Here is a 16005-nt window from a genome sequence, read left to right on the forward strand (position 1 = left end):
AAAAATATTCAAGGGTTTGGAAAGATCGGCAGAGATCTTGTATGCAGTTTTTGCTACCTCCCATTGATGCTTCTGCAGTCTGGGTGGTCCGTCCACTTTGGTGAGCTGTTGCTTAGCAGCTAATAATAGTAGATGTTTGCTAAGTAATTTGCTTCTTCCTTAGCCAATGGGAATCCGGTCGAGAGGACTTTCCATCAACTCTTTTTGATGGGCTGGAGGCGGGTTTTTCTCTCCAAATGTTGGATGCCTGAGATCGGGGACAGAAGTAAAGATTGAGCTGAAAGAGTTTTTTTTATTCCGTGGTGTTAGGAGGACGAGTAAAAGGAGCGAGCAAGAGAGAGAGAGAGAGAGAGAAAACTACACGTGGATGTAGAGTCAAGATCCTCAAGGATTTCTGCGCGAAATGTTGGGATGGAAATATCAGGCTTTCGCTCAGGAAGAGACTAGGGACTCTCCAGCTGTTATTCTTGTCACTTTTGGGGAATTATTACTGTTGTTGCTGTTGAACCAAACGATCCGCGACTGGTTTCCAGCGACATGGCTTCGGTTTCTAACCTTGCCCGGGACGGTGGAGCACTGCCCCCGAGGTACAGTCATCGAGCCCCGGCCGCTTGCTCGGATCTGCTGCGGAGACCCAGTTACTCCCACGCTGCTTTCGCATTGAAACAGATCTCCAAGGTGCAGAAAGAAAAAAAAAGAATATTATACTTGCTAACTCTCTTCCACCCCCCCCCCCCCCCCCCCCCCCCCCCCCCCCGTGCATTTAAGAGACGTTGATGACACCAGGAAGTCGGCAGGACTCCTGAAAGTTGTTTTTGAAACTGCCGTATTAATAAGAGTAATATACCGAGCCCGGAGTGCTCCTGAGTCAGACGCGTGTTTAATGCTAGATTGTTGTCTCTTGTTTAGAAGCCGTACGTCTCCCTGCCAAAGGAATTGTGATTCGATGCTTTAAAAATAACTGTAACAAAAGTTGTCGATATTTTCAGAAACTGCTTCCCTGGACCCGGGGATGCGTTTTATTGATATAGTATGTCTCCCGTGTAACAGTCAATGCAGATGTTGGTGATCACCCAGCCTGGGGTTTATGAGTTGGGGGTGTGTTTAGTGCGCGCAGTGTGCCTGTGCCTACCTCTGTGGTATGTGTATGGACACGGTGTACGAGTCAGAAAGTGCACACAGGTGTGTGTGTGTGTGCCCTCAGCACGCCTTATCCCTGTGTGTACGACTGCCCCTGGATGTCGGGATGCTTTGTACTTTAAATCTGGCACCGTGATCTCTGAACTTGAGGAAACTAGGGAAAGGTGTCAGGGTCTTTAATTGAACTATATGGAGACAGCTAGCCGCATAAGTGTGTGACTGTGTGTGTTGAGAAGATGGGAGAAGCGAATGGGAGGTCAGTCTGCAGAGCCGGTGGGGATGTAGAGAGGAGCTTGACAACTCTAGAGTGCCGCTAATGAACATTCGTCCAGAGTTGGCGAGAGGAGAAGCAAAGGTGACACAAGAAAGGATGAAGGGTGAGAAAAATGCTCGATGCTCGAAAGCGATGGGCAGGAAGGGGGCGAGCAGAAGGATGCAAGAAAGGAGCAAACACTTAGCAAAGAACACCTGACTAAAACTGCTGAGTCTGACAATAGTAAACTAAAGGAAAAGGGAGGGGAAAGAGGGAATGAAGCAGAATTATGGAACGAGAAGAAACGGTACATTGGAAAGGATTCAGGAAAGATCATGGTGTGGGAAATGCAGAAGGAGCAAGTCTGAAAATAAAACGAGGAAAAGAAAAGCAGACTGAGAGAGAAGATAAAAAGGGAAATGGTGCATGCGGCATAAAGGGAAATTGATCTTCTAAGCATCTGTCTTAAAGTACCACCAGTAATGTTTAGCTTTTCCACATCATTTTCTCTCATTATTTACAAATGAGATCTCTACTAATAGTAACCATTTCACTCTGTTGCTTTTCTCTTGTTCCCACACTCCCATTCTGAAGCTTTCTTTCCTTGCTCTTTGCCTGTTCTTACACAATATTTTCTCCCCTCTATCCTTTCACTGCCTTCACCGTTACCCTGTGCCTCTCTTCCTGTTCTTCGCTCTTTCTGCTTTCCCTGCTTTTTGGGGTTTTTTTTATCCATAAAATGATGCAAACATCATCTTCCCTTTTGTTTCTTCCATTCTCTCGGTAGCTTTGCTCTCCCTTTTCTATTTCTCCTTTTTCCCCTTGTCCCACCTCCACTCCCTACCCTCTCTTTCGTTGTTACTTATTCAAAATTTGCTATTTCATTTTCCCTCCCACCTCAATGTAATTTTCCCTCTCCCCACCACCTTGTTCTCACTATTTTCTCTCTTACTTGCCTTCCCTTACTTGCCTTCTATCAGTCCATCCAATGTCAGCTCCCTTTCATCTCATTGCCTGTCACTTCCTGTCCATTGCCATTCTCTCTCGCTCCTTCCTTGCTCATTCTAGCTTTTCCCTTCCCACAGCCACCGGGTCTAATGCTCTTGTCTTTTACCCTAGGGTAAGGCAGAAGGGCGCCGGGCTCCACTGTGGCTGCGAGCCCACTTCCAAGCCCTGCTCTTCAGGCTGGGCTGCAGCATCCAGCGGCACTGTGGCAAGATCCTCTTCATTGGTCTCTTGGTCTTTGGAGCTTTTGCTGTAGGTCTCAGAGTTGCGAGCATTGAAACTGACATCGAGCAGCTTTGGGTGGAAGGTAAGAGCTGGAAACTGAGAACACACAAAGCAAAAAAACACATGGAGATGGGTTTACAACAATTGATAATGAAATTCTTGATTCCACTTAACCTCTGTTTTCAAAGTGACCTTTTCTGTTCAATTTTCCCATGGAACACCATTTCTATTTTCGATCCAAACACCTTGCTGCAATGCTTCACAGTATTTAGTGCATGCTTACTCAAAAATGCAGCTTTCATTGTGGTATTTGTTCCATTTCTCTTACATCTTCCACATTATTCCTGCCTCCCCGAATGATAAATCTTCTTATTGGATACATTGAAGTAACCGTTTACAACCGTTATAATCATAAATACATTGGTAGCTTCAGAAGTGATATTAAGCCAAGGTTCCTTCCCCACCCCCCTCAGGTGGATATGAAAGATCCCTCAGCACTATCCAGGAACATGCAGTGGAGTTGTTCTTTGTGTCCTGGTCAATATTTAGCCCTCAATCACCATCAAAACAACAGATTATCTCTTGCTTGTGAGACCTGTCCAAAAATTGTTAGTCATGCTCCCTCTATGAAGTTAGTGGTCACATTCCAGTAGTACTTCATTGGATGTAAAACATTTTAGATCAACCTAATTCTTCTAAAAGTCCAAAATTCCTGGAAATACTTTGTTCACTCTCCCTAATCTCATCTATTCCAGTCTCATTCCCATCCTAGTGCCAATCTCAATTGCACATATATTGTGTATGTAAAACCATCTACATCAGCAGTACACATTCAGTCTGCTTTTTCATTGCACTGCAGATACTGCCTTGGAAATCGGCAATAATTCTTATCTGCAGATATATTTTCCTGATTGTTTATCCAAGGTTTTTGCATTGTGCTGGTTGAATTAATACAAACCCGTTATTTGGGTTTGAAATAGATACGAGTTGCAGAGTAATATCTCCTCAAATTTATATCTGTGGGTCGACTGATTTCATTACTTTGGACATGGGAGCAGAGAATCCTTGAAATCAATGTGCTCTGTTAGTGAATTGTTGTTCTACAGGTTCCATTTACTTCTTGCATTTGCACGGCCTTGTTTAAAACTTAGGAGCTTCACAGTAGTCCAAGATTTCCCTGGCTCCAAGTACATAAGGGAGAAAGAGAGAAAATTATAGGTTATCTAAAAATCTGAAGATGTAAATTTTCAAGCCCCATTTAAAGCTTTTAACAGGGTTTCCTACTAAAGATTCCATCTGTTGCCATTCCCACTGTTATTCCAGGTTGTAGGAGTACACCAGATGGTGTCCCTGCTGCAACCGTGAATACAGGAAGCAGCAAGTGATATTAGAATGGCAGGGCACAGCAAGAAAGTCACAGAATAGTTAGAGCACAGAGGAGGCCTTTCAGTCCATCAAGAACATACTGACTTTATATAAGAGGAATCTAGTTATTCCCACTAATTCCCCTTCTCCCCACAGCGTTCTTTTCGATTCATATCCAGCTCCTTTTTGAACCATACTGTTGAATCTTCCTCAACCAGCACCCTTGGCAATGCATCCCAGACCCTGAACACTGCGTGGAAAAAAAGACTTAGATCGCTTTTGGTTCTCTTGCCAATCACCACTGTTCTACATCCCTTGGTCCTTGACCGGTCCACCAGTGGGAGTAGCATCTCCCTGTCTCCTCTGTCGGTACCCTTCATGATTTTAAATACCTCCATCAGATCTTCTCGCAACTTCCCCTGCTCCAAAGAGAACAATCCCAGCTCCTCCATTTTATACACATAATAAAGTCCCTCTTATTTTTTGGGATCTGGGCACTGCTGGCAAGGTCAGCATTTATTGTCCAACCCTAACTGCCATTGAGAAAGTACTGGTGAACTGCATTCTTGAACCAATGTAGTCCTTCTGGTGAAGATACTTCCACAATGCTGTTGGGTAGGGATTTCCAGCATTTAGACTAGCAACAATGAAGGATGCTGATGTATTTCCAAATCAGGATGGGGTGCAACTTGGAAGGGAACCTGCAGTTGGAGGGGTTCTAATGTGCTTGTTGCCCTTGTCCTTCTTGATGGCAGAGTTGTGGATTTGGGAGGTGCTCTTTGGGTAAACCTGTCTACCTCCTACTGGCAAATATTTTATCCATACAGCCAGAGCCCTTCTTACTTCCTGGAGTTACTTCAGTAAATATCTTTTGGACTCTCTCCAAAGCCATCATATCTTTCCTAAAGTATGGCACTTTACTCCATTTTTGGGTGTTAAATTAACCTTTATCATGACTCTATAGCTAACTCCAGTACTCTGACTGTATTTAAAACCCCAGATCCCATATGTTTTGTTTTTAACCACTCTCTCAATCTGTCTGCGACTTTTAATGAACTGTGCACATATATTCCCAGCTCCCTCTGATCCCATACCCCTCCAATTTATATTATCTTTATCAGTCTTCCCACCAAAATATATCTCAGCATTAAATATCGTCTGCACCTACCTACCCATTCCACCAGCCTATCTATATACACGGTGGTGTAGGGGCAGGCACGATGGTGTAGCAGTTAGTGTAACGCTATTACAGCGCCAGCGACCCGCGTTCAATTCCAGCCGCTGTCTGTAAGGAGTTTGTACGTTCTCCCCGTGACTATGTGGATTTCCTCTGGATGCTCCGGTTTCCTTCCACATTCCAAAGATGTACAGGTTAGGAAGTTGTGGGCATGCTATGTTGGCGCCGGAAGTGTGGCGACACTTGCAGGCTGCCCCCAGAACACTCTACGTAAAAGATGCATTTTACTGTGTGTTTCGATGTACATGTGACTAATAAAAAAATCTTATCTTGATGTTGACTGCTATCCTCCTCAAAATTCACTATGCTTCCAACTTTTATGTCACTGGCAAACATGGAAATTGTACCCTGTGTACACATCTAAATCATTAATGTATATTAAGAAAAGCAGTGGTCTTGGTGAGTTCCACTGTACACTTTCCTTCAGTCCAAAAAGTAATCTTCACAACTAGTGCTTCCTGTTATTTAGCTAATTTTCCATTCATGCTGCTATAGTCAAACTCATTCCATGGCTAATTTTGATGACAAACTTTTTATGTGGCACATTATTGGTTGTCCTTTGGGAGTCCATATACACCATATCAACTACATTTCCTTCATCGATCCTCTCTGTTACTCCATTAAAAATTATACCATGTTAGTTAGACATGATTTTTTAACAAACCTATGCTAGCTTTTTCTAATCAATTTATGCTTGTCTAAGTGACTACTAATTCTTTTCCTGATTATCATTTCTAGATGTTGTCCACCACTGAGGTTAAACCCAATGGTCTGCGGTTATTGAGTTTATCCTCGCACCCTCACAGTTTCATTCGTCCAGATTTAATCCTGACTTCTGGTGCTGTCTGTGTGGAGTCTGTACAATTTCTCTGTGACTGTGTGGGTTTCCCCTGTGTGCTCCAGTTTCCTCCCACATTCCAAAGTTTTCATTTGGTAGGTTAATTGGCCAGAGTAGATTGCCTCCAGTGTGTAAGTGTGTGGTAGAATCTGAGCAGCACTTAGTGGAAATGTGGGCAGAACTAAATGGGATGGGTGTAGGATTGGTGTAAAAGTAGGTGCTAAATGGTTGACAAGGACTCAGTGGGTCAAAGGGCCTGTTTCTGTGCTGCATCTCTTGCAATTTGCAAGTTTCCAACTCTAATTCAAGCACCAGCCTGAATCCATGGATTAGAATCCAAGTAATTAGAAATGTCACAATTATTATTACTGCTATGCTTTTAATTAATATTTTATTTCTTATCTTGTACATTGTGCTGCAAGATAGTTTGACTGATTAGTGATAAGGAGGTCCAATAACCATGCAGAATCCCATTGATCATACATCGTACATCAGCTTCGTATCACCAAGTTATTATCATTAATTTTAGTTTTAAAGAAGCTAATAGATTTTCTTAAACTTTGGAGCAATTTTATCTCAGTTCTCCAGATGCTTAGCTTTTAGCACTGATGAAATTAGTTAAGAGTTAATAAACTTATGTGGCACACTGGTGCAACAGCTATTGGAGCTGCTCCAGGCATCCAGGTTTGATCCTGACTGGGTGCGGCCTGTGTGAAGTTTCCATGTTCTCGCTGTGACCATAGGTGCCTCACTTTCCTCCCATATCTCAAAAATGTGCTGCGTGGTAGGTTAATTGGTTAATGTAAGCTACCCTGAGTGCAGGTGGTCTGGGAATTGAGGGGCATATGAGAGGGAATAGTTGCAGAGAGATAAATGGGGGTGGGAGGGGGGGTAATGAGGTTGCTGGGATCGCTCTGAAGAAATCAAAAGGGAATTGATGGATGTGTAAGAGTAAGTTGCAGGATTATGAGGAAATAAGAGGGGGAATGGGATGGATGGGGTTGGTCAGCTGGGAGCCAGCATGGAGTTGATCAACTAAATGGCCTCCTTCAGCCTCATAATAAGTTCTCTGGAGTAACGTGTAAGACAGACCACATGTTTCTAAAACTTAAGCGTTTTTCTGAGAAAGCATTTTAGTTGTTTGAAAATGATCAAATATTTGTTAATCTATTACATTCTTAAAATGAAGAAGAAAATACAATTTTCAATGTTGGAGAAAAAGTGCATTTGGATACAGAAATTCAGTTGTTGACCTTAAAGGGTTAAGTCAGCTTTGAAGCAGCCATGTTCAGTTTCTTACGTTTCCAAATGTAATTTACAGTAACATAGTCATCTACTGGTAGAAATGTAGCATAGCTTTAGACAGCAGTAGTGAGTGGTTTATTGCAGACTTCACTTGCAGCCGTTTAAGTTGCTATTACACGACTAATTTGTCTACTTTTAACTGTGAACCTACTTGTGTGTCCTCCTTCTGTCTTTTAACTGAGCTCTCATTTCTATTTTTCCGGTCTCCTCCACAATGCTGTTTTTATTTTAACAGTTGTATGCTAATTGCTACCTTTGAGTGAATTTTTTTTCTCTCCATGACTTTCTCTCCTCTCCTCCTGTGTGCCGTGCTTTCTATTACTCCCCCACCTCCCTCCCTAATTCAGGCAGTTCAGGGCCATGTGTTCAATTCAGTTTTCACACTCTGATCCTTTTTAAACCTGCTCTTGACTCCCCACCATTCCCCCAAAAAGTTTCTGCAGTCTTGCTCCTGGGAGCAGATGTGGTGTGTGAAATTTACGCCATTTTGAGCTATTGACCCTGCATGGAGTTATGTATGTGTGTGTGTATGTGTGTGTGTGTGGTCCCAAACTATTCCTGGACTCCATTCAACAATAGGGGGAAACTCTCTTACGAAACCTGAATGCCATTAAAGTTTACCCACCTGTTTGCACACAAGATTTCCACAGCAGTTGGAAAAAGAAAAAAGAAGAGTCTGATGCCTCTCCTAATGCTTTCATCTCGCTTTTTTTTAGTTTTTTTTTCTCTAGAAACAACACCATGGGGAAGAGCAGCTGTTCTTACTTTTATGTTCTAAAGCACTGCATCTTTTTGCTTAATAAGCTGCATTTGCAAGACTGCACAACTTACGTTAACCCTTTAAGGAACACTGGTAGAATTTTTTTCAAAAATAACATAACAGTTTGTATTTAATTTTTAAAAAATGCCCTGTAAAACCTTGTCTTATTCATTTTTTTATATTTTCCCTTGCTCCTTAACAATGTTGTGCATATAAAATTTCATTAGACAACTTGCCTATGAGCTTTCAGTAATAAATTAACAGTTTGTTTTTATTTCCTTTGCTCTATTGCATTGGAATTTTAAAAGTACCAGGCTGCTCCTGAACTATTCATCAGGAAGTTGTTTGATAAAGTTCTAAACGGTAACTCCTCTTACAATTGAGATTTATGTGTTTACTGCTGGAACAGGCCCTTGAGTTCCCCAGCAAGTCGCCTACTTGCAGTTTCCCCTTTGCTCAGAATAAGCTCTTGGTGTCCTTCATTGTCAGTGTCTCCTCCTGTGTGCAGCTGATACAAGAAATCTCCCTGGAGGAACCCACATTCCATCATTCTTGGTCAGACCTGGAAAAGTGTTTAACTTTTGTACTAACTGTGGTATAGGAAAAGTTGATTAATGATAGCTTATTCATTTTATGTTTTATATAATTGTTCAATTTTCTAAAATTTCTCTGGAAAATATAAACAACGTTGTGCACTTGTTGCTGAGTTACTGTGGATGTACATTTGGAAGCAAAATACTTTGGGAAGAGAAGTACTGTAACCTGGGGCAATATTGTCTTGAAACTAGTAAATAAGTTATAAAGAGTTAATGATGAGTACAGAAAAAAGAAATCATGATTACAGTGTCATAAACAAGGAGAATAATAATTCATCAACAGTTTGCAGTATAACTTAATTCCTTACCCATGCTATTCATGAAAAAGAATAAATAGATTAATTACATAATACATAATGATTGGGTTTTATCAGCATATTACATAATGTATGTAATATTTGAATAAGGGTCTTGTCTCATTTTTGCTTTTGTGTTTATCTTGAATCTTGTCACAGTTTCTCTCCTGCTAGGTTTCTGATTGCCTTTGCATGTGTCTCACTATATAGTCTGTTTATGTGGAACACAAGGAAAAGTGGAGGATGACACCAGGTTGTGGGTCAAATACATTTTGGAAGAGCTAACACGCAATGGCAATGAGTGAAATAAATTGGAATAACTCATACTTTTCAGTAATCTAGTCACTTTTTTCAAAACCACCTTATCCACGTAAATATTTGAAACTTAGCTTCAGAGTACAAAATATATAGAAGAGTTGATATTTTGCATTGAAGAAATAGTCTTGTGCTGGTGGGGCTGGAGCCCCAGCAATCCCCCATGGCTTGTTCAAAGGTTCCTATCTGAATCATGTTTAAGTGGTTCACCAGCCAGTTTCTCACAAATACTGCACTTTTCTGTTAAGCAGTGTTGAAAGGACTCTGGGCAAATCTTTGAGTTGATTACAATCTGTCTGGAAAGTAACCCGTAGTTTTTGTTGAATACGTGCCCAGGAGACCTCAGTGTATTGTGTATTCTCTTGCAGCATTCACACTGCTGCACAATGTAAGATTTTTTTTACTGAGGGCAAACATATTAAGAGAATGTTAAGGAAATCTCCTGTCACTTTGGATTCTATGGATTTTAGTTTTCAAGTTTGTTAAATATTTTCAAAATATATGTGGCAACAGTTTTTAGAAAGACTAAATCCTATTCAAATTTTATTTTAGCATGCCTGTTTGATGCTTTGATGTATGATCCAATGAATTCTATGTTGAATAGAGAACAAAACATTAGATAAAACATTAACCAATGATTCCAGCATAGATATTACTTAATCACTCATCATGTTATTAGACCTACAAAATAACATTAAGGAAATAAAGTTATATTCGGGCGAAACAGTTAATTGCAAGCAGAAATTTACATTACCTGAGTAATGAATTTGTTTTTGATGCACAGTGTAATTCTTTGCAATAGAACTGTGCAGAGTTTGCAGAGGCATTTTCATTTGCTAAAGGCTGTGTCATGGTAGACAATAAGCATTTGTCACTATAGTACATGATTTGAATGGGTCTGCTGTTTCAGAACACGATTCACCTTGCAACGACGTTGGGTTACTGTACCAAAGCAAAATAGTAAAATCAAAGCAGCATAAATCAAAGAAAAAAGACGGGTTATCATTTTGGGAAATATATTCTTCTTCGGAATGTGTTTGATAAATGGTCCATAGCCAAAACAGTGCTTTCTCTTTACTTTCAGGCTTGTCCATTTTTATGTTATCCTTCTTACACTTTTGTGAAATAGATAAGCTGTGATGATAGGTTATAGTTGGTAAGGGCCCTACCTATCCTGTACACAAGAACACAAGAAATGAGGCTACCCAACAGATCCAAGATGTGCTGCAAATTTGGATGAGTTACATGTCACAATTCAGCATCAACCTTAGAGACATTCCTAATGCCTTTTGACAGGTTCTTCCTAATTGGTTTCAACTAAAAGTTCACACACAAGCGCATGAGACTTTGTGAAAAGAAAGCTCAATAGTTCAGTCTCTTAATTGGTCAACTAACCCTTTGGTTCCTTTCCTTGGTTCTAGAATAGCCATGTTCTTTTGTTATTTTAATCTGAATAAAATATTTTCAAAGTATTCAGGTGCCCAACATGGTCTATAAAATTCTCCAGTTAGCCAACTGAACTGTAATAAAGTCCTCTCAACGTTGTCTGTACATTTATTCAATTTTATCTAAAGCTGTTTCCATGAATAAGGGAAACAGTAATTGGTTCTCATATAGATATCCTTTCTTAGTAGAGTGAAGTAAAGCAACAGGACCTGATTGCAATTTGATTAAATCCCTAATCATTTTGCAGTCAATTTTATGAATAAAGGCTTTCAGTTCTTTTTAATTCATTCTAGGGGCCTCTTGGAGAGGTTTGCCTGATCTCCTTTGGGAGGCAGAGAGGAATTTTTGACAAAGGTTCCTGAACTGCATCTCCTGTGGGTCGGTGGAGGGGAGAATGAAGGGACATGCCTGATTAGGGGAGAGTTGGCAATTTTTTGGGCTAATAAGCTTTTGTTGAGAGCGTATGATAAAAAATAATAAATTATTCAGTGCCATTAAATGTTTCTTAAATTAGTGAAGTGTACTGGCATCAAACTCCCTGGCAGTCCATCCAGCTAATCATAACGTTAGTCTGTATTAGATGTTCTATTCCTGAAGGATGGAGGACCATATCATAAAAATCACCTGTAGTTCATTGTCAAGTTGACATTGTCATGCAGAAAGACAGCAAGCTAGAGAGTGCGGAAAGCACAAATAATACTTTTCTCTCCTGTCATGGCTTTGTAGATTTTGTATTGAGTACTTGATGTACATGACCTGGGTATGCATGTGGTTGAAAAGAGAGAGAGCCATAGAGCTTGGCTCACCCCATCCATGCCAACCATCAAGTACCTATCTATACTAACCTCATTTACTACCACTTGATCTGTGGCCTTCTTTGGCTTAAGCTTTTATAAAAATCACAAAATGTTCCACTTTTCAAAATGGACACCACTCCAGCAGGTCCAAGGACTTCTTAATATAGTGCGATGTGATTAGGACCTCCTAAATACAAAAATCTACACTAAACATGCATCACTTGTGTACATCTGTACCTGTAGTTAACTTAGTATAATACAAATAATACAGCCTGTGTACACATGCCACACGCCACCTGTCACTCCCTTTTAATCTGACATACTTCTGAATTACAGCTTCAAAATGACAACCACCTGCCAAGCTTCAAAATTCCTTAACCAAACAATTATACGCTGAGTGACCTCAGCCCTTGTTAGTTTAAGAATTAGACTTTCTGGCCTTATGGAGACACTGTGCCACCTTAGCACAGTAATACATTGTGTGTTTCATGGCATAACGCCTCTTTCCATGCGAAAAACTTCATCATCCAAACTTCTCCCTGTGCAGTACCTCTCGGTGTGTGGATTGTCTTTGTGTTGCTGTTTCTTCCTCTTCCAGCTTCAGTCTGTTTATGCCTTCTTGCTCCTCTATATTTTATTTTTTTCTCAGGCTTTATCTTTTGTTCTGAATATTTTTTTGACCTGTCTTTTGTTCCCTTCTCTTTCTGTTAATTGAAGGAGACACTTAACAGAAGGGAAGGGAAAGTTAAGTGACTTTCTGTTTCTTCACTCTCTTTTCTACTACTCGCTCTTTTCTTTTCAATACCCAGAGGACCACACTATGAGCATTCAGAAGTCAAATCCTGAAGGTGCCGGGCAACTAAGAAGTAGTAAGTAAGGCCTGGGGTAGCAGCCTGGATGATGAACGGTTCTAACATAGTCTTGAGTTACTTTAACCTTCTAATTGGCGTCAATAACAAAAAATAAGTGAGACATTATGAAATTGGGTTCCTTGTTCATTGAATGTGACTACCAAATAAAAGTGCCAGAAAAGGCTATTAGTGGAGACCTAGTTCCAGATAATAAAATCAAATTTTAGACTTTAAGACAAGCCCCCTTGACAGGTTAAGGGTTAAAGGAACAGTAACTGCGGGGAGTTCTTAGTAGGTCAGGCAGTATCTGTGGAAGGAAAAACAAAGTTATTGCTTCAGATTAGTGATTTTTTTCACTAGGAACAAAAGATCACCAATATGAAATATTAACTGTTTCTCTCTTCACAGGTGCCACCTGACCTGTTGAGTATTTCCAGCATTTTCTGCTTTGATTTCAAATTTCCAGCTTCACCTGCATTTTAGTTTTATACTTATGACAAAATTCACAGAGAATTGCTCAACTTCTAACCAAATGATTGAAGTTCTAAGTATTTGACTATCGATTGCACAATTGATATTTTAAACTTTTCAAATGATTTTTGTGCACTTTGTGTTTATCAAGGCGAAGGAAATCAATGCTGAGAAGCTGAATATAGTTATCCCTTTCTCTCCAAAATATTAGCAGTATTTACTGAAAGTAGGTGTACCATGGATTAAATGCAGAATAAAGGTACTTGGCACAATTACCTTACCCCTAATCTCAGAAGAAGCACCGAGTGGCAGTTTATTTCTCACACTTGGCATCCATGTGACCTTTGTTAGTGATATCCAGTGCTGATTACTGCTGAATTTGGCCAAAATGCACATTCTCGTCATGCACATTCTTATGAAGTGAAACAATTTAATACAATACACAGACTAATTCAGCAATGGTGGTCTTTCATTACTATAGTATCCCTCACATTTTCACATAGATAGGCCCAAATGTCGTATTCATGAAGCACAGAAGACAGAAAACTGCAAATTAGGCAAATTTTCAACATTGCACCAACCTCTGCTTCTAATTTTATATTCTAGTATTTAAGTACCTTATTAACCCACTAATTTTAGACAAACCTCTATAAAAGCTAGTCCTGCACAAAGATCAGCAAACTTTTATCTGTTTGCTCTGCTCACCTTTATGAATAAGAAGTTGTTGGGACTTCTCTGTTTTCTGGGAATTTGAAGCTAAGAATGTAACAAATAGTTCAGAATTATGTTTACAGTTTTTTCACGTAATTATTGCCTTTGATGCATTGTTTGTATTTTGAACTGCACGTGAGATTTTATTTGCAATTAACCAGAGATATTATTTCTCACTGGAGCCTCATTACCAGGCTCTGATGCTTTGCTACTTTGTGCTGGGTCATTCAACTTCTGACTCCTTCTGCCAGGGGGTTGACAGCCTCTTTCTGCCATCAGTTGGCTGATCTTCTCTCAATCACTTGTTCTGCCTTTTGAGGGGCCCATTTGGTGGTGTAGATTGGGTAACACCCTTAGAGGGAGCTAGCTCATCCTTGCTGTGTCTTCTGTTGAATATTCCTCTGGAATTAGGACTGTGACCTCCATTTAGGAGTGAGAAGTCCACCAGCAACTTAACCTCTGTCAATACCCATCTTAGCTGTGGTTTTATAATAAATACAATGCAAATAAAGCAACGAAATGGAAAGCATATACATTTTAATGAAATAATTTTAAGAGTATTTTCATGTCTGGATTAAGAATTTAAGCAGATAAGGAATGTATAGTTATAGGCAACCAGTTTAGCCTGCCTCCCGTTGTCCAGGCAGTGTATGGGCAAGTTGGAGGAAAGGTCACTTTGCATCTCCTGATCTGCAGGGAGGGAGTCAGGAATGCAATGCTCAGAAGATCTGTTCTTCAATTATTAAGAATATTGGTATGAATATCCTTGAAGCAATAATTACATCATATCTCAGTACCCCATCTATGTATCTGTCACTTCCTCACAAAATGTACTGCTACAGTTTTTCGAGGCGATGCTATTCCACATTAGGTCAGTTTTGTTTCAGCTGCAACTATCACTGTTGTCAGATATCTACTCTATTCTATTTGTGTGCTTGTAAAAACACACATGGAGCAATTGTTACGCACTCTCCAGTTCAGGGCAATTTAACAAATAACATGGAGACATTGAATAATAATAATAATTGCAAGACTGAGAAATAAAGATCCTTATGCGGGTGGTAAAGTATTGACACCATTTGTTTCAGTAAAGATCGAGGAAAGGCAGAGGGAAAACAAACTTTAGTTTCAATATGTGGCTTTTTGGCAAAAAAAAGGGAATATGTAAATGACTTATTGGAAAAACCATTGACTGGGAAAAAATTGCTGGCCATCTGAGCTCAAGCATTGAAAGGTTTGGATGGAGGGAATAATAGAGCCAAGGGACCATTGTTAGGGAAAAGAAAAGCGAAGGCTGGAAGAGGAGCTGGCTGCACTGAAGCCCAGTTCGAGGGGGTACATGTTTAGTATTAGATTTGCAACTTAAAGAAGCTTAAAATAAAGTAGGAGTTTTTTTGATGCAGTTGAAGGCTGATGTGAGCCCAAAGTGGTCGGAATTATCTATTCATTGGGAAATTTTATATCAAAAAGATTCTGTGCTCTGCTCAGGCAATGGGGTGGGTGCAGGGAGTAGGATGAAATAAGCTTTATATTTTAGGTAAGACTATGTTATCTCTATCCAATTCTTTCATTTAATTTTGTTGTCTGTTTTGACTGTAAATAAACGAACATGGAAAATATAGTATTGCATATCTGGTCATATCACCATCAGTGTAGACTATTTTTATGGCACTTAACTGAATATATTAGCTTCCTGACAACTTTTCTGGAGAAAACTCTGATGATATAATGTAGAAGTTATATAACCATGTTAAAAACTATAAACACATAGTAAAATTGCATGACCTGTATTGATTCTTATGGTATTAATGAGCAAATTATTAATATAAATCTCAAATCCAGATGACGTATTTGTTTAAAAAATAGTCCTTTATAATACTTTTCTAAAAGAAATCAATTTAGCCATTGCCCCAATGATGTTCCATGCCTTAAACTGTTGCACTGGATTTTATCAAAACTTAAATTGTTCGTGGAAAGATTGTGACTTAGTTTAAGATCATGAAATCAGGACACTGTACACTAGATGTTGCACTTAGGATTGCAACAAACCACATTCTATAAGTATGCCTAATGGATGATTGCCTACTAATAAAATGCCACATTGGTTTTTAGACACATTAAGATTAATGTCATCTAGAAACAATTTACAATTGATAACTTGAAGGTTCAGTCTCTGCTTTTTATAATATAATTTGATAACAGGTTGGAGAACAGATAAGGGCCTAGATATTTGAATGAGTTGTACTGTATTTTTTTTTGGCATTAAGTGAAACTTTGCCCACAGTGAAGCACAAATAACAAACATTTTCAGCCCATTTTGAGTTGGTCCAGACCAATTTGACTTGGCACGTTCTTGAGTGATTCACCTTGTGCACCTGACGTATTCCCCATGGA

General features: G+C 39.7%; 1 protein-coding gene across 1 annotated transcript in view; it reads left to right on the forward strand.

The window, feature by feature from the left end:
• The first annotated feature begins 261 nt into the window (after positions 1-261).
• ptch2 (patched 2) overlaps positions 262-16005 on the forward strand; it is a 95927-nt gene continuing 80183 nt past the window's right edge. Inside the window, exons 1-2 of the mRNA XM_052010630.1 lie at positions 262-678; positions 2513-2705. Of these exons, the coding sequence (XP_051866590.1) occupies positions 538-678; positions 2513-2705 (334 nt within the window). The 5' untranslated portion in view covers positions 262-537. The remainder of the gene's footprint in view (positions 679-2512; positions 2706-16005) is intronic.

Source organism: Pristis pectinata, chromosome 3, assembly GCF_009764475.1.
Source record: "Pristis pectinata isolate sPriPec2 chromosome 3, sPriPec2.1.pri, whole genome shotgun sequence".
In the NCBI taxonomy this organism is placed as follows: domain Eukaryota; kingdom Metazoa; phylum Chordata; class Chondrichthyes; order Rhinopristiformes; family Pristidae; genus Pristis; species Pristis pectinata.